This window comes from Astyanax mexicanus, chromosome 20 (genome assembly GCF_023375975.1).
Source record: "Astyanax mexicanus isolate ESR-SI-001 chromosome 20, AstMex3_surface, whole genome shotgun sequence".
Lineage (NCBI taxonomy): Eukaryota > Metazoa > Chordata > Actinopteri > Characiformes > Acestrorhamphidae > Astyanax > Astyanax mexicanus.
The window spans coordinates 20,298,994-20,318,976 of NC_064427.1; the positions used below are offsets into that span (position 1 = coordinate 20,298,994).

A 19,983-nucleotide genomic window follows, 5' to 3' on the forward strand; every position below is an offset into this window, starting at 1 on the left:
TATATATTTTTTTCATTATTTATTTTTATTTGTTCATAATTATTTAAAAGCTTCTAGGGTGTCCCATTTCACAAAATCAAAATTTTTACGTTTTTATGTATTTTGTTAATAGAATTTGTTTTTAAAAAATGTATGTAAAAAGATGAGGAAGATGATGATCTACTTTCATGTAAGTTTTGGGATTTTGTATTATTAGTGCATTATTTCTCCACAGTTTATTGCACAATTTAATGAATTCTACTACTACTACTTCTACTATTGCTACTACTACTTAAAATGATAATGGTGATGATAATGATGATGATGATGATGATGATGATGATGATGATGATGATGAATAAATCAACACTACAAACAGCCACAAACAATTATCATCACGTATCAACAAAACAAAAATATGTAGCTCTTGACAAAAAAATTGTTTTACTTATTTTATGTAATGTAAATTATGGAAGATGAATAAAACATATTTTATACTACTGAATAATATTTTACGTACACAACATAAAACAGATTGTAGATTAACAACAACATCATATTTAGATTTAGATTTTTTTTTATAACTCTTTAGTATTTGTCCCAATGTGTTTTTTATTAATTCATTAATGCTGCTTTATTATTAGAAACAATGCAGCAAACTAAGTTGAGTACAATAAAATGTTTATATGTTTATTCATCATGCAGGGAATTTTTGTAATTGCAAGAATTTATTAGCAATAATTCATATCTTTTTTATTTTTCATCTGCAAGATATTAAACTCACTTAAAGTGGATCAAAGCGAAATATTTATTTGTTTATATTTAATATATTTTATATCGTATATATTATTAATCGTATTTATTTTAACCCAACGTTTATAAAGCAGAAATAAAAATAAACCTTAAAATTTATGTTATTTACATGTTTCGGCCAATAGTAGGCGCTGCTGAGGGAAAGTGGGCGTGACGTTGGGGCTGAATCAGCCAATGAGCGTTTAGAAATGGATCCCCTGTATTTCCAGACTGGTGGCTGGAGTCGCTGTGCCAGTGTTTGACACGTATCCATCTGTTTACGTGTCCACAAACACCCCGTCCACCCGGTCCAGACCCGGTCCAGACTGTCCGGCCTAAGGGCACACCGCTGCTGAACACCTGGGCAGAGCTGCATACCTGTACAGCATGGAGAGAGGCTCGTGCGAGACAGCAGCAGCAGCACCAGGTAAACAGCAGCGTATTACCTTCTAAATACCATACTTAACCATAATAACGTGTAACTAAGAAATGTACTGGTTTGTGTTTTGTTTTTACCTTAATTCTGCAATAACTCATGATCACGTACCTCAGAAGGACATCAGTTGTAAAGTTGTGAAGAGGTAGACTTGGTATACAGTGAATAGCCATATTTGAGTTATGTTATAATCTATATTATTACAAAAACTACTTAACTAAGTAAATAATAAAATACTTTAAGAAGAAAAAATGTAGGTCAGTCAATTCAAAAAACAGAATTTCAAAAACTTTAAAAGCATCCTCAAGTGCAATCACAGCAAAGACAATCAAACTAAATGTTATAATGATGAAACTGGCACTCATCAGGACCAGCCCCAGGAATGGGAATGTAAGAGCAAAAGTTACTTCAGTTGCACAGAATAAATGTATCAGTTACCAGCCTTAGGAACCACACGTTTGTTTAACTTTAACACTGTTAAGTTGTGATGTGTAAGAAGTGATCATAGTCTGGATCACTTCACTATTTATTTATAATGTAGGAAAAGAAAAAAATAAATCAATGAGAAGGCATGTCCAAACTTTTGACTGGTAATGTACAAGCATGAAAAACCTGACCAAGCTAGACCATCAGTATGAGTTAGCTTAAACATGCTGGTTGACCACCCTGACCACAGTGGTTGATGATCCTAACCAGCATAACCACCTGAAATCAGTTACTAACAAAACCCAAAAAATAGGCTAATATATCATTTGGATCATTATAATGACTTGTTTTTTGATGTTCAGCTTAACTACAGTTAATCACCTTTTAACTAATAAGTAATATGAATAATATTATCCTCTCTCTCAGGTGCTCCATATGTGGAGAAGTCCAAAAAGAAGAGACGCAATAATGCAGATAAATCAGCAGAGTCCAGCCGGGCTGTGAGCAGGATGCAGCGTCTGTTCGGGTTTGAGTTGGCGGACCTGTCCTCATGGCACCGGTTCGTGTGCCTCCTCAACCGGCCCATGGATCCAGCATCACTGGGCATCTTCCGCTTCCTGTTTGGTGAGTCAGCACATGCATGTTCATATATACTATACTATACATACATACATACATACATAGAAACTTTATTGATCCTGAAGGAAATTTACCAGCCAGTAGCAGTTACACAACACAGTAGAAGCAAACAACAATAGAGGGAGTACAGTCAGAGAGCACAGCAAGAAATATAATACTCTAAACTGTAAGATTCTAAACTGAGATTTGAAGAATATATGCATAAATATATAAATACAAAAACAACACAAAGTGGGGAAATAATCAGCCATAGATATGAGGTAGTGCAGTGATACAGAATAAATATAGGAGTATAGGAGATAGCAGGTATCAGCAGATATGACAAATACTAAACATAAACCTGTGCAAGTATTGTATTTAAGTTAAGTGAGTTGTGTAGTGTCCAGGAGTGTAAATATACAGGATGTACAGTAAAGTGTCAAGTGTGTTAGAAATTCGGCCTTCAGGAACCAGGTGTCCGATTCAGGAGTCAGGAGACGGCTTCAGGGTTGACTTGAGTTTATTCACGTGCAGACAGAAAATCTACACGGGCACAGCTTAGTCAGTCGATCAGAAGCAATCTAACTAGGGATATTTTGAGGGGACATTATATACATTGGGTCCTGCTTTGAACACTGCAGGGTGGTCACTTTAATGGGGGGTTTCAAATTAGCATAGAAAAGATGTGTGTCCCTGCAGAGATGAATGGTCAGAGATAGTGGAAGATTGACACCTCAACTTTTGTAGCAGACATGATGGAGCCACAATTGGGGGAATAGGAAAGGGTGAAAGAGTTAAAGTATAATTTGTTATGGGCAGAATTCTATTAAGTGTCCAGGAGTGCACATGAAGAGGATATAGAGTAATATGTAAAACATTACAGTAAAACATGTATACATACATTTATATCTGCAAACATTTTTTTAAATATTTTTATGGGACAACACTATATAATAAAAAAAACTTGGCTATAACTTGTAGTAGTCAGTGTGTACAGCTCAAATCCTCTAAGAATAACTCAACACACTTTAACCTCACAGTGAACATGCCCAAATTGTGCCCAATTCTGTGGTTGTCCCTCCTTCATTTGAATTGCAGGGTCTCAGGTGTGAATTGAGAGCAAAGCTGGGTGCCAAATTTGGTGGGGTTTTTTTTGTGTTTTTTCTCTCATACTGGCCACTGGATATTCAACATGCCACCTCATGGCAAAGAACTCTCTGAAGATGTAAGAAACAGAATCGTTGCTCTCAACAAAGATGGCCTAGGCTATAAGCTAAACGTGACCAACCTAGACCATCAGTATGAGCCAGCTTAAACATGCTGGAAGACCACCGTGCGACAAATGTTGACCATCTGAAATCAGTTACTTGCAAACACAAAAAAAGCTAATATAGCATTTGGATTAATACAATAAATCCCTTATTAGAGTTATAAGATTCCAGCTGTGAATAAGGGAGCAGGGCTGTTTAATTTGAAAAGTGTTTTGGGTTCAATTCTCTCATACTGGCCACTGGATATTCAACATGCAACCTCATGGCAAAGAACTCTCTGAGGATGTGAGAAACAGAAATGTTACTCTTAATAAAGAAAGCCTAGGCTATAAGAAGATGAGCTACACTACGGTGGCCATGGTCATAGAGTGTTTAACTTACTGGTCACTTTATTAGAAATACCTACCAATCACATTGTGTTTCCCCACACTGACCACTCACTTTGTTGGAAAAGTAAGTGGCCAGCTGTAGCTCTGTTGTAGGATGGTATATTTATATTTATATTTTTTTCGTATTTGCTCTATATTTACAGGTATGCTGATGGCTCTGGACATCACTCAGGAGCGTGGGCTGAGTCACCTGGACTATAAGTACCTGGACGGTACGCCCGTCTGTCGCTTCCCACTCTTTAACTTCCTGGAGCCGCTGCCCATGGACTGGATGTACTTTGTCTATCTGGTGATGTTTCTAGGTGAACAAATCTTCTCATAATTAAGGTCTTTATTAATGACTGATAGTCTGAGGTGTTGAAGAAGATACAGGAGTAAAATACTGTAAAGTCAGTGGCCACTTTATTAGAAACACCTGCTATCTTGTGCTTTTACTTACTTTTGCCACTGTATTAGAAACACCTACTATGCATTTTCTTTTACTTTTTGGCCTCTTTATTAGAAACACTTATTATGCATTTTCTTTTACGTTTTGGCCACTTTATTGGAAACACCTACTATCTTGTGCTTTCACTTACTTTTTTGCCACTTTATTAGAAATACCTACTATGCATTTTTCTTTTACTTATCGGCCATTTTATTAGAAACTCCTACCATGTAGTACGTCCATACATTTTTCACTTTATTAGGAACAGCTACAGTGTAGTGTGTCCACTCAGTGGCCACTTTATTAGAAACACCTAATACTTTGTGCTTTCAATTTCTGGCCACTTTTTTAGGAACACTTGCTGTACCTTGTGCTTCCACTTACTTACTGGCCACTTTATCGGAAACACCTACTGTAACGTGTGCTTCCACTCACAGACTGGCAACTTTATTGGAAAAACCTACTTACTACCTTGTGCTTCCACTCAATGGCCACTTTATGTCGTATAGTGTGTCCAGTCACTTGCCAATTTATTAAGAACACGTACTACCTTGTGTGTTTCCACTTACTGTGTGTGTGTGTGTGTGTGTGTGTGTGTGTGTGTGTGTGTGTGTGTGTGTGTGTGTAGGTGCTGTTGGCATCATGCTGGGCTGTTTTTACCGCCTCGCCTGCCTGATGTTCATCTCCACCTACTGGTACGTTTTCTTCCTGGATAAAACGGCCTGGAATAATCACTCGTACCTCTACGGCCTGATCGGCTTCCAGCTCACGCTGATGGACGCCAACAGATACTGGTGAGAGGGTGGGCGGGGCTTTAGCTGTTCCGTTTTTAATTTAAAAGAGCTGATTGGTTTATGAGTAGCTGTACTTGCTGTTGTGCAGGTCGGTTGATGGACTCCGTAACCCTAAGAAAAGGAACGCCCATGTTCCTCTGTGGAATTACACACTGCTCCGGACACAGGTGGGTTAATTCTGGATGTGGTATAACAGTTAAAACACTATAAATGAATAACTTTCTGGATGCTTTCAAGTATTGTTCATAAGAACATTATTCTTATCATACCTGCATGCTCTGTTCGGCAGATCTTTTTAGTGTACTTCATTGCTGGAGTGAAGAAGCTGGATGCTGATTGGGTGGAGGGGTATTCCATGAAATATCTGGCTCATCATTGGCTGTTTGACCCTTTCAGGTAAGTCAGAGTGTAAAATGAACAATGCCGATTCATACTGGATTGAAATATCTCCTTAGTAGTAAAAGCTGCACACTACACACTGAACATTACAAATATTGGAGATTCATACTGGATTCAGATTGCTTCACAAATATTACTGTCACATTGTAAGAACTACACACAATGCAGATTCATACTGGATTACATTTTCTCCAGAAATATTACTGCAAACACTGGATGCTCGTAATAAAAGGGCTAAGCAATGCAGATTCATACTGGATTAAAATCTCTCCTCAGTTAATAATTACTGTCACATTGTAAAAGCTACACACATTGCAGATCTGCAGATTCAGACTGGATCAGATTTGTTCCACAGTTATTATTGTAAAGCTTTAAAAATGTAACACTTTTCAAATTCATGCTGGATCAGATAACTTTCACAGTTACAGTTCTTTTAAACTGTGAAAACAGCATACTGATTTTAGATTGCTTCAAAATTATTACTGTCATAATATAAAACAAAAAAACTATCAACACTATTAATTCATTCTGGACGAAATATAACCACAGTAATTCATGTCAGACAGTAAAACCATACACATTGCAGATTCATACTGGATTCAGGATGTTTCTCAATTGTTTCTTTCGCTGCAAAATCTACACAGGCTATCAATTCATACTGAATTTAGATTCAGAAACTATTAACGCTAAACACATTGGAGATGCAAACTAGCCTAAAAATAACTATATAAGTATTCTTGGAAGATGTAGATACTGTAAGAAGTACATACATACTGTAGATTCATACTGGATTAAAAGTGCTCCACAATTATTTTTGTGTTTTTAGGTTTAACCACTACTTACACTGTATATTCATACCAGATTCAGATTGCCTTAGATATATTACTGTTACTACAAAGACATTTCACACTGCAAATTCATACTGGGTTTAATATGCAGTGTTTGTTTTCTGCATTGTTGATCAGGCTGCTGCTGCCCGTGGAGCTGATCAGTCTGATGGTGGTTCATGGTGGGGGTCTGATCCTGGACCTGTCGGCGGGGTATCTGCTGTTTTTTGATGCCACCCGCCCCGTCGCCTTCTTCTTCGTCAGCTACTTTCACTGCATGAACTCGCAGCTCTTCAGCATCGGTAAGAGGAAGAATAAGCTGTGTGTTTAAAGCGCAGTGAGGAGGGTTTTGATACTTGGTAAGAGCAGTGGTATCAAACTTCAGTCCGGACGGACCAGAGGAATGCAGTGCAGCTTTTTACCTCCTTTATTTCACCTGAAACAAACGTTATTCAGCTTATTAAACTCTTTAAACCAAAGATATTATTGAGATGATTAATCATAAATTAAATATAGTAATACACTGTGGGCCCACAGAAAGGCTTGAAATAGTTTAAAGGCTTAATAACAGTATAAAACTTTTGTTTCTGTCCATTTTAATCTAATTTTACATAAACTGTGCATTCATCTCCAGTCAAAATACAAATTTGTGTTCGAGTGTTTTAGTAAATGTTAATAAACCTGGATGCTGTGGTTCCATTCCTTTATATTATATAGAAATAAAGCCAAAAATATCCACCATGTTGCCAAATATGCTACCAGAATCTGTTTAGTAGAGACCAGAGGCAAAGACAGACTAACCTACTCATTTGTAGCCACACCCCTTCTCCCAGACCAAGTGTCTCAGTCTGCCTTCATTGATTTTCTTTTTTTGATTTTTTTGTAATTATATGTTTATTGAATTTTACAAACCTTAACGTTGTATCAGAACAAATTTGAAATCTCTCACCATGTCAGTATCAGAGGAGGATAACATAATACATAATACATAATACATAAAAATATATATATATAGAGAGAGAAAGACAGTGCAAAATATAATCAAATACAGATATGAAACAAAACAAAGAATTAAACAGTCGCACAGTATTTTCTGTGTCTGTTGTGGATTTCAAAAGTGAGTTTCTCCAATGGGAGAAGGTTTGATACCTGCGTCATCCACATGTTGACTAAAGGAACATTTGGAGATATCCACAGCAATAAAATGCATTTGTTTTTTGGATAGATATGATAAAACTCCCGACAGATAAGCTTCATTCTCGTGTAAAACCATATCAGAGAGAAGATACAAATATGGTGACAAACATTTTTATAACAAGTTGATGTACATCTCTTCAGGATTTAAGTGCATAAGTGTACCCTGATTCATTGATTTTCAGTGCAATCTCAAAAGCAGATAGGAGTATTCCAGTTTGTACAGTAACTGTAATGATTTAAGAGCGGTAAGCATGAAATTCATGGATTTTATAAGCAAACCATCTACATTTCCATTAAATTACATTAAATTACAGTACTCCCAGTACTCCCTGTAATGCAGATGATCAGCCAAGGTTGCCTGTTAATCATTTAATCACATCATTCTTAAGTGTAGCTTTGCCTTCCTACTATAATATAGAGATAAATAAATAAGAAAAGACAGTTTAGAGGAATAAAAATAAGCTGTTTTTTGTTTTAAAACATGTGAAAGGGCGGAGCTAAGTTTCATATATATTATACTGCAACCAGCCAGCACAGCCATGAAGTCTATGCTTATATACAGTCATTTATTTTATTTTAAATCATTACTAATGATTGAATGCTGATGCTCTCTGGCTCTCTGGACTCACCTGAGTGACTAAAGAATCTTAAATATGCACCCAGTTTATGAATGACTGAACAGGAAGTCTCTCAGATACAGATGATACAGGTGATACAGGTGTATAATCCTTACCTGGCAGGATTCCGGCTCTCATTAAAGCACAGTGATGTGTAACTAAGTATCATTAATCCTTAAACGCTCTGTTTAAACCTGTACAGGGATGTTCGCCTACACCATGCTGGCCACCAGCCCTCTGTTCTGCTACACCGACTGGCCCCGGCGCTTTTTCGGGTATTTCCCGGAGTTCCTACGCCCAGTCCTGCCCCTGGTGTCGCCCCCCTCTCGCCCCAGCTCCTCCTGCGTGTACCCAACCCCGTCCACCGGCTCCATCCAACAGCAGGACAGCCCTGCCTCTCCCAAACCCTCCAAACCTCGCTTCAGACACAAGCTGGCGGCCGTCTTCACCATCATCTACATCACAGAGCAGCTATTCCTGCCCTACTCCCACTTCATCACACAGGTACTCTACCTTTCCTCTTGCTTTTCTTACCTTTTCTGTGAATCAGCTGAAAGATATACCCTATTTCGCTCTGCTGGTTGAGAAGCTCAGACAGTACACAGCAGAAATAGCCAGCAGACTTCTTCTGAGGGAGGAATCTGTAACTAATGTCCGTAGCAAGCCAGCAGATGAGAGCTTGTTTATATTTTGCTATTTAGCACAAGCTAACACTAACACGTGGGTGTGGCCAGAAGCAGCTTATTTGCATAAAAGCCCTTGTCAGAGCCCTTAAGCTCTTTATTCTGAAAGAGACTGAAACTGGCTAGATTAGAGCTGATGAGATTTCTTTATGTTTGTGTGAGAGTAATTGTGTGTTAAGAACTTCTTAAACATGTTTTGTATAGAACATAGACCTACAATTTTTAAACTTATGTAAAAGGACCTCTAATATGTACATTTTGCACATATTGCTGACACTGATGTGCAAATGCAGACAAACAGCTTGTCTAGTTTTGTAGAGAAGCACTGCTAATAGAATAGAACTCTCTTCAAGCAAATGTGTAGTCTTGCCTGAAGTTTATATGTATTTATTAAACTCTAGAAAAGCAACATTTTAAGTTTTTTAAGCACAGATTTGCATTTATATGTAAAGGTTTTTAGGTGATTTGATCATGAATATTTGACAAAACTCACCTGCTGTCTGATTTTAAATGTGGATTTCTCACATTCTTTCGATTGAAGAATTGTCTGACTCAGATTCACTCTGTAAACAGAATTATCTAGAAGGTCTATAGTTCAGGAGGACAGAGGGGATTTCACAATGTGAGCAAATGTTCCCGTCAGTTCAGTGAGAAACACTGCAGCACGAACACGTACAGTACCTGTTAAAAGTTTGAACACATCTTCTCATTCAGTGTGTTTCCTGCATAGTAAATGAATAGTGAAGTGATCCAGACTATGAAGGAACACATAAGGAAACAAGTAAAAACCTAAAAGTGTTAAACAAACCAAAATACTCTGTGAAGAAGCATTTAGTTTCTCTTATCTGGGGAGCTGTTTTTAATTTGAGGTTTTTGGGGCCGTCCTGATGAGTGCCAGTTTCATCATTATAAAGTTTTTGATGGTCTTTTCTGTGACTACACTTGATGATACTTTTAAAGTTCATGAAATTCTTTTTTTCACATCTATATTTTGTTTTTTTAGAGTATTATGTAATCATCATGTATCATAATATGGATTAAAACATACCTCAAATAGAGCTATTCACTGTATACCTGTAACTCTACCTCTTCACTACTTTACAACTGATGCTCTCAAACATCACTTCATAGTTTCATTTACAGTGCAGTTCTAAAAATGAACAGTTCTTAAAATTGTTCTATAATGTGTATTAAATAAATTAAATTTGACGACTCATAATGAAGTAGCATTTATTAAATGTGTTTGATATAATTACATACCATAGAATACCAAAGAATATATACCGTTTACAGTGGATAATGGATAATTCATAGTAGATACTCATAATTCATAGGTAATTCTGAATACTCCATATTGGATGAGAAATAATTAAATAATTATTCATTAGTCATTAAATAATAATTAATTGTTGATACTGAATAATTATGTGTGTAATGGTGTATAGTGTAATCTATAGGTGTACTGTAGCTCTAATGTGTCTGTTTTCTCTGCAGGGCTACAATAACTGGACTAATGGTCTGTATGGTTACTCGTGGGATATGATGGTGCACTCTCGTTCTCACCAGCACGTTAAAATCACCTATAGAGACGGAGTAACGGGAGAGATCGGATACCTGAACCCCGGGGTGAGTCACTCGATCAACAGAACTAATTAAAATAATATTAACAAATGGATTAAAAATTAACTGTTTTAAATGTGTGCATTATTTAAAAAGAAAACATACACATAAATGCTCACAGTTTTTCTGTCAATTTTTTTTTCTTTCAGTTTTTGTCAGTAATTGTGGTGCTCTGTAGTGTTTTTTATTGGCATATAAATATAACAAAATGTAATGCATAATTTTTTGAGTATTGTTAGTTGTTATTTATTGGTCCTTTTGTCATTAGACCATTTTAAAATGCCATATATAGAGCAGCCAATTGTCGATTAGTTTTTCAATCATTTTGCCACTTTATTCATCACTAGTCTACAAAAAAAGAAATGACAACATACAATTAAAAAACATGTTTTGAACACTACCACTTTTTATTTATTCCAGCATACATACCAACAAAGCACAATACATGCCAATACTAACCCTCAATCTACTTCAGCAGTGCTGTTCTAGTCACACATTTAGCTAACCTTAGTTACCTTCCTAGTGCTATTTTAGCCATACATTTACTGCAACAGTGCATTAGGCTAGTCTACGTCAAGAATAAGTTAACTCAACTAACGTGACTATCCTAGTCCTGTACAGCTTAATTTACAGCTATACAAATTGAAAAAGGTACAGTTTTTGGAAAGATAGTAAACTGAGTAAACAGATACAGTGAGTTTAGAGTCTAAAAATTAATTTAAACCTGCCGTTTGTCGGCCGCTGGCTGCAGTGTGTGGGCCTGCCAACACTACTGAAAAAAATACTTAAATAATAACTATTTATTCGTTCTGTGTAACTTAGTGTATTTATTATTTAATCTGAAGTGCTGCATTATTTTGGTTGCCAAATATCCGTTGAATCCCTATACTGAGCATGCTGTATATGTGGTATTTAGGTGTTCACTCAGAGTAAGAGGTGGAAGGATCACGGGGACATGCTGAAGCAGTACGCCACCTGCCTGAGCCACACCCTCCCCCGCTTCAACATCTCCGACCCCCAGATCTACTTCGATATCTGGGTTTCTATTAACGATCGATTCCAGCAGAGGTCAGTCTGTTTCTATTTATCTTGTTTTATGCTAATCGTACACTAAACAACTTAAAAAAAAAAATAAAAAAACTCTGAAAAGACTTTTAATAGACTAAAGTCTGACTTACAGGCTAAGATTTTGCAAAGACTGGGGATCCTGCAGGGCCACTATTTGCAAGATCAGGCCCTTGTATTAAAGTTGTGTATTTAATGAACTATTATAATAGTGTACTTGAACTATATGCAGTATAACTAAAATATACTTTTTCTACTTATTCTTATCTTAAACTGTATTTCAGTATACTTTTTTATACTTTAGTTTATTTGTCAGTACTAATTCTGTACTAGCGATGAACTTATGCTTAGTATTATTTTATGAAACTGTGCTTTTTATGATAAAACTATACTTTTACTAAATGTGTCCTAGGATCTGAAATTTCTGCAACAAAACTGTACTTCAGTGCAATTTGCTACAAAAACATTCATTCTGTGTTGACAAATTAAAACTGACAATGGACATTTATGTGTTATAATTATAATTTTTAAAGTTTAATTTTGTTACTTTAGTAAAGGTAAAATAACTTTAACTTGCAACAATGCACCAATGCACCTTGCAACAATGTGATATTCTGCTTTTGTTTTTTGTTTATATATTTATATATATATATATATATATATATATATATGTGTCACTCCTCAAAATAAATGTAAAGTTAAATCTATAGTTTAATCACACCTTTAATATGTTTTTAATGTTTAATTTGACAGCTCACACAAATATACTTAAATTGTATTATTGTAAAATAATACAATAATTGTAAAAATAACATATGTCAGTATAAATTTAGTTCAAATTCTATCATTTTAATTACAAACAAGTAGTAATTAAGTACAAGTTAGTGATTTATAAATAACATAATTTAAGTACATTCCTACTTCAGCATAATTTAATTAAATTTTTTTATTTATTTATTTTTTTTTACAAGGGTGTCCAGTTGCGCAAATTTTATCTGAACGGATGTTTTTAAAAAAAGACTAAACTGACTAAACCGTCAATCTGTTTTTTTTTTTTCCTGACACTGGAAATTTGTCTGGGACAGTAAAATCGCTTAAAAAATCCTTTGGTGTAAGATTGACATTAGTGAGTAGATGAAGAGCTAATTAGATTTTAGGTCAAATTTGTGGATTAATCAGTAAAATTAAGTTCTGTCACACTGATATTTTTTTCTGTATTTGTTCTTTTCCTGTAGGATATTTGATCCTCGTGTTGATATCGTGAAGGCGGACTGGTCTCCGTTCCGGCCGAACCCCTGGCTCATGCCTCTGCTGGTGGATCTCTCTCCCTGGAGGACGAAGTTTGATGAAATTGAGGGAACTTTAGACAACCAGACTGAGGTGGTTTTCATCGCTGACTTTCCAGGTATACACAAGATACCTGTATAAAGAAGTATATTGCCAAAACAGAATCATTAGAAATAGAATGATTCACAAAAAGTAATATCAAGAAATTATATATATATATATATATATATTTAAATGGCTATTTTAGGCTATTATATAATGCCAAGTAATGCTATAAAAAAATTAAATAAAAAGTACACCTATTAAAAAAGAGCTCTGAACATTCAGTTCACTTAAAATTGGAATATCTAAAAAATAAATAAAAGATTAAGGTGTGTCATGGTGTGCACAGAAAACAGACACTCGTGGATACAGTAAAATGGGTCGTTTACTAAAATAGATGGCAAATAAAGAGGAGTGATACACAAACAAAGTAGAGCACCAGTAAAAAGAAGCCTCAGAGAATAAACCATACCATAAACGGGAAACAGTCCAAAAATTCATACACGAGGAAGCCACATCAGAGATATTCAAAAATCGGAAACGCTAAACCGTCGAGGTCAAACACATTAAATCCACAATCAGAGGTACAGGCAGAAATCGACGTCGAAAAAACAAAGAGCAAGGTCAAAAACGGAAAAACATTCACAGAGAAGGTAACGTTTTGTAAAGTGGTAGAAACCAGGCAATACGCGGAACCTGTGTGTTCGTGGAGTGTCCTTAAATACTCTAGGGTAATCAGTACTCCGGGCTTCCTGGAGGACGTGAGATGTGTGATGTCAGCGTGGGGTGCATTCTGGGTATTGTATTTGTCTAACTGCAAACCTCAGTGTGGAAGGAACAGAAGCACCTACAGCACCAGACGTGACAAGGTGATATCATGGGAAGCTATGGTGTTGAAATCCAATACAAATCTGATACAAGTCTGAACAGCCAGATCAGAAATCATGTGACTTTTTTTTGATCATCAGTGCTCCTTTGATTACAATCATAACTGTGATGCTGGAGAAGATGAAACCGAAACTTCACGTGAAGCACAGCTCTTTAGCACTGTTTAGCAGCTCAGCTGTTCAGAACAGTGTCTGTTAATCCTTTTAATGTGATCTACTCTATATCAGTGTGAAAATCCTAAAATGAACATCAAATTGGGGGAGAAAATCTGATTTGGGTCTCTTTACCTGCTGTGTGAAGGTAGGCTAATAATTAATCAGGTTCTGTGTGGAAAAAAGGTTTTTCTGTGCTTCTAGAAGTTTCTCCGTATTAAACGTTAAAAATAAATAGGAGGATCCTTAATTGTTAGAAATGGCCTTTTTTCCAATGCAGTACGGATCAATTTAAACTAGCAATATTTTAGTTATAGATGCTAAAACATGAGTGTTTGTTGCCTAATATTGGCAGGTCTGCACCTGGAGAACTACGTGAGTGAGGATCTGGGGAACACCAGTGTTCAGGTGCTGCAGGGTGAGCTGAAGGTGGAGATCGTGGAGGAGAAGAGGAACTATTCGCTCGCTCCAGGAGAGAGGATGCAGGTACAACCACTTATATTATAGATCAGTATTATAGATCATCCACCCTGTAGATGCTCTAAAAAAAAAAGGTGAAACAGACCAGCAGTCCAGAATCAAAGGTGTGAAAAGTATCTCCATTCATTACTCTCTAGGTAGAAGTATAGATACTAGGTTTAAAATACTTGTGTAGAAGTTGGAGTATCAACTCTTTAATTAAAAGTGTTTAAAAAAGTACTGGATTCAAAAGTACTTAAAGTATACAAGTAAAAATAATATAAAGAGAAAAAATAAAGCGATTAGGATCAAAAGCTTAGGCCACGCCCACAGAGTCCTATAGCGCACTACCCCACCCCCTAAAACACATTTTTCTAAAAAATAATATAACATAATGACTATAATGTTCTTGCTTTTACGAAGATTCAAAGCCATTGAAGTGATATTTGTTATTCATTCCGGCTTCAGACTGTTGTAGTATAAGTTAGTCCCAGGATTCATTGCTCTTTAAAAAAGAAAAAGGAGTTTTACTGACAGATTTAGAGGATTCAAACGCTAGCTTCTCTTGCTAAACGTCTTACTTCATTCTGGTTCACTAGCGCCCCCTACCTGACTATACTGTTCTATTAAAATGTTAATATTGATAATAAAATTTGGGATGCACTAGGCTGCTCCCTAGTGTTTCAGCTGCATATATGCTGATTGTAAATGAATGTATTTTAGTGGAATGTAAATATATTAAAGAAGCTTAGTTGGACTGGAGTTTGTCTGGAGTTCTCTTGAGTCTCTGCACGGATCATCTTCATACAAGGCTACATACGTCTGCTATGTTCTTGCTGGAGTGTGTGTTTGTGTGGTGGCGGGACGTGTGCAGGTGTGATGGATCACAGTATAAACCAATAGAGAGTCGGAATGGTATATGTTTATACTTCTCTACATCCAATCACAATCAGATTCACTCTATCTGGAAGGAGAGATTTATCTGGATAGGGGTTTAATTGAATGATGAGAAGCCGGATTGAAAACCAGCTGAAATAAAATAGGAGTAACGAGGCTATTTTTTTTTTAATGTAAGGAGTAGAAAAGTATAGATAATTGTGTAAACAAGTAAAAATAATTACTCCAGTCAAGTATAGATAACTTTATCTTTCTACAACATTTCTACTTAAGTAAGGTAACAAAGTAATTGTACTTCTTTATTTGACACATCTCAACATTATCAGCAGTCTAGTGTAATGTTGGGCTCCTCTATGATGTATAATGTAATATTGTGTGTGTGTGTATGTGTGTGTGTGTGTGTGTGTGTGTGTGTAGCTGCCTGCTGGAGCGTATCATAGGGTATACACTGTGTCTGGTGCTCCGTCGTGCTACATGTATATCTATGTGAACACCACGGAGGCGGCGCTGCAGAAGAACTTCACCATGCTGCTGGAGCTTCAGGAGAAAGTGCGGAACGGAACGGGTCAGTCAGTACACACACAGTGCAACTTACACAACGTACACAACTCGCACAACATGCTACAGGATTTGTTTTATTCGTACAAAATGTAAATATCGGAACACAACTCACGTTTATAGTCAGATATATATGTGCAATATGTTATTGCTTAGCTCAAAATACTTAAGTCTTAAGCTATAAAAAAATCTTAGATTACTTTAGGGATTATATATTCTGTAGTAACGCTTAACATGATCAGTATGTATACCCATTCCCATTTCCACACTCGGGGTTGTCAGGTGTAGAGCACAACAGCACGCAAACAGTATGCTGCAGTCATGGACATGTGCGAGCTGGCTATTTTTCTGTTGAACAGGTAATCACTGAGCTTCAGTGGGGTTCGCTAACCATAGCACAGGAATTAATCACCACTACACCACCACTAGTGTAGTAGAGACAGGTGTTTTGGACACTGAAACATGTGTATATATATATATATATATATTAACTGATTTGTAACAAAGTAACTTTTTACTTTCTTACAGAGTAAAACTCATCGTCGCTTACCACTATGTGTTCCTATTAGTCTTCCATACACAACTACACACACAAAAATGTCTCACACCCTGTTAATCTCTCATTAATTAACATGGTTTTGCACATGCACAAAAACATGTCTTATTTTCTTATTGATTTAAAGGCCTAAATGTTTTTGTTTGTTTGTTTTTAGAAACAGAGCCTCTGCCTCCCGAGCTGCAGCCCCTCATAACCGGCCTCGGGGATGAGGGGACGGAGGTGAACGCCACCGACCCGGTCCTGCGGCTCTTCCTGAAGCGTCAGAAGCGTCTGGAGGAGAAGAAGAAGCGGCGAGAGGCTCCTGTTCTCGAGCGACTCGACCGATTCCTCAGCAAAAAATACTACATGATTCGACGAGGGTGAGCCTGACACTCACTTACACTATACAGTACGAGGGAAAAGTTTGGACACACTCGCTCTTTCAATGCTTTTATTTTTACCTTCATAGTAAATGAATAGTGAAGTGATTCAGACTAAAAAGGAAGACATTAGAAATCATGTAGTAACTTAAAAGTGTTAAACCAACCAAAATACTCTGTAAAGAAGCATTTAGATGCTCTTATCCGGGGAGCTGTTTGTTAACTTTGCTGTTTCTGAGGCTGATAACTCTGATAAACTTATCCTGTACAACAGAGGAAACTCTTGCTCTTCCTTTCCTGGGGCTGGTCCTGATGAGTGCCAGTTTCATCGTAACGGTTTTGATGGTCTTTGTGACTGCATTTTTTCTTTATTTAGTTGAGTAGTTCTTTTCATAATCTGGATTAGAACATTACTCAAATAGAGCTATTCACTGTATACCTGTAACTCTACCTCTTCACTACTTTACAACTGATGCTCTTAAACACTTTATTAAGAAACAAGAAATTCAAGTAATTAACTCTTGACGAGTTCAGCACAGCTGTTAACTAAAAGCCTGAATTCCGGATGACTCTACCTCATAAAGCTGACTGAGAAAATCCAGCAGAGATGTGCAAAACTAATCATCTATGCAAGAGGTGCTACTTTGAAGAATGTAAAATATAAAACATATTCTGGTTTGTTTAACACTTTTTGTTTATTAAATAATTCCATATGTTGTTTTTCATAGTCTGGATGAGTTTAGTATTACACTGAATTTAAAGTGTGCCCAAACTTCCAAGCTAGTGAAAGTGATCAAATACGGCATTTTAAATCTGCGTTATTAACGCTTAACCACTCCTCCTGTAGGTTTCTGATGACGGCCATTGCCATGCGGAACCTGGCGGTGGGTTTGCCCCCTCTGGAGCAGCTGAAGAGGGAGGTGGACTTTGCCAACATGAAACCACCTGAAGAAGACGCCAACCAGAACGAGCAGCTCAAAGACGAGACCGCTCACGCCGAGCTCTGAGCTCTGAGCTCCGAGAACCAGAACCACCACCACAGCCTGCTGCCTGCTCTGATCCCACACGCTTACAGATACAGCAGCTGAACTGGGTTCAGTGGACTGGACTGATGTTCTTGGAAAAATCAGATAATTATAAATATCTCTAGGGAACAGATTTGTTTTAATTTTTTTATTTTTGTTATACAGGTCTGGAAAAATAATAGACCACTTCAGTTTCTGAATCAGTTTCTCTGATTTTGCTATTTATAAGTTTATGTTTAAGTAAAATGAACATTGTTGTTTTATTCTATAAACTACAGACAACATTTCTCCCAAATTCCAAATAAAATAGTCATTCAGAGAATTTATTTGCAGAAAATGAGAAATAACCCTGTTTTTTATTTATCACAGTTTTTATGCATCTTGGCATCATGTTCTCCTCCACCAGTCTTACACACTGCTTTTGGATAACTTTATGCCTTTACTCCTGGTGCAAAAATTTAAGCAGTTCAGTTTGGTTTGTTGGCTTGTGATCATCCATCTTCCTCTTGATTATATTCCAGAGGTTTTCAATTTGGTAAAATCAAAGAAACTCATCAAATTTAAGTGGTCTCTTAATTTTTTTCAGAGCAGTTGAACCTTTTAAAAGTGCTGGAGCTACGGACCAAACCGCTCTCAGAACTTTCTGGATAGTTAGATAGGTAGCGAAAGACTGTACTGTTGTGATTAGTTTACTAAAAAAATGTTTTAAGTTTACATTCAAATTGTAAAGTAAATCAGTCCGAATTTCCATATGAAATGTGATTTATAGTTTATTGTTCCTGAAGTAAAATCAGGTTTGTGTTACTGAGCTTTAAATTTCTCTAAACATGTTTAAACATGAGAAAGTCACGGTTGTCGCAGCCTGCAGCAAACAAAAATGTTCCAAACTTAATATGATCTGTTTTATGTACATTTTTCTAGTTTAGAATTCACTGAATGTTAAATGGAAATGTAACCGATTTTCCTCAAAATTCTCCATAATTCAGTGATTTAAGATGTTAACAGTTAAACAGAGTGTGTGTATAAAGTGTGAAAGTGGAGTTAATTGTATAGAAACTTTATTTTAACAGCACCTAGTTTAATATACTATATATTGCCAAAAGTATTCGCCCACCCATCCTAATCACTGAACTCAGGTTCTCCAATGAATTCCATGTCCACAGCTGTGTAATAAAAGCACCAGCTAGTCATGCAGACTGCTGCTACAAACATTAGTGAAAGTGTCTTGGGTGTGTCTCGGGTCATTGTCATGCTGGAAGACCCAACCACAACCCATTTTCAGTGCTCTTACTGAGGAAAGAAGAAGGTCCAAGATCCAAACACCACCTTGAAAACTTTCAATGGAAGTCAATGTAAAAAGAGTTTATTTCAGGTCATTTTGAAGAGTTTCTATTGGTCCGTTCATCAAGAAATTTTAACACAGTGTGAGGGACAGTTTGTCTGTTTAAATTATGTAGTAAACTAAAAATCAAAAGAAATGGAGATAAGTGTTTTTCATTGGACAGGGACGATATAAAATAGATCATTGTTTGGAACATTTCTGTTTTTACTGCAGGTTAAGAGATATCAGCAACTTTTTAAAAAATCCTACAGATCAAAAACGTCTCACAGGAGACCCACAGCTTCTGAGACCTGCTGTTTAGAGCATTAGGACTGTTACACACTATGCAAAATGTGAAACGAGGTGATGAGTTTGTATTATTGGAGGGATCCGTACGCCTGTAAGTGAGATTGTGCTGCTGTAAATTCTTTTAATTTGCGAGTTAAGAACCGAGCCGAACTGCGGTTCAGTTTTACAGCTGGGCATTTTAAGTATTAAATAATCATAAGCTTCCATACGTCTGGAATGGAGAGAATATGAGCACTACATTTACTAAAAAACAATTTTCTTTTTTTTTTGTACTTCATTTTTTTTTGTAATTAAAAAACAGTGAACACTTTTATGTGTGTTGTGCTTTTATTACATAAATATATATATATATATATATATATATATATATATATATATATATATATATATATATATATATATATATATATATATATATATATATATATATATATACACACACACACATACATACACACACACACATACACACTGCTCAAAAAAATAAAGGGAACACTCAAATAACACATCCTAGATCTGAATGAATGAAATATTCTCATTGAATACTTTGTTCTGTACAAAGTTGAATGTGCTGACAACAAAATCAC

At 36.3% G+C, this 19,983-nt stretch overlaps 2 protein-coding genes across 2 annotated transcripts in view; both read left to right on the top strand.

Moving 5' to 3' along the window:
* Window positions 1-19,706, top strand: part of kcnn2 (potassium calcium-activated channel subfamily N member 2) — a 259,379-nt gene extending 239,673 nt beyond the window's left edge. The window contains exon 10 of the mRNA XM_022681136.2: window positions 18,290-19,706. The gene's annotated coding sequence lies outside the window, so the exon portion shown is untranslated. The remainder of the gene's footprint in view (window positions 1-18,289) is intronic.
* ggcx (gamma-glutamyl carboxylase) lies at window positions 984-19,706 on the top strand. Its single transcript, XM_007228801.4, has 15 exons — window positions 984-1,198; window positions 2,060-2,257; window positions 4,055-4,213; window positions 4,967-5,132; window positions 5,221-5,299; window positions 5,422-5,528; window positions 6,497-6,660; window positions 8,375-8,676; window positions 10,350-10,481; window positions 11,392-11,543; window positions 12,776-12,945; window positions 14,265-14,395; window positions 15,683-15,830; window positions 16,537-16,741; window positions 17,589-19,706. The coding sequence occupies exons 1-15, from the start codon at window positions 1,159-1,161 to the stop codon at window positions 17,746-17,748; spliced, it is 2,313 nt and encodes a 770-aa protein (XP_007228863.3). The 5' UTR covers window positions 984-1,158; the 3' UTR covers window positions 17,749-19,706.
* Window positions 19,707-19,983: the final 277 nt, after the last annotated feature.

Excerpts from the sequence above, each read along its gene's own strand:
- ggcx (XM_007228801.4), top strand. The coding sequence starts at position 1,159 with ATGGAGAGAGGCTCGTGCGAGACAGCAGCAGCAGCACCAG. Across the intron at positions 1,199-2,059 it reads GACAGCAGCAGCAGCACCAG|GTGCTCCATATGTGGAGAAG; the intron begins GTAAACAGCAGC and ends CCTCTCTCTCAG. Across the intron at positions 5,529-6,496 it reads TGGCTGTTTGACCCTTTCAG|GCTGCTGCTGCCCGTGGAGC; the intron begins GTAAGTCAGAGT and ends ATTGTTGATCAG.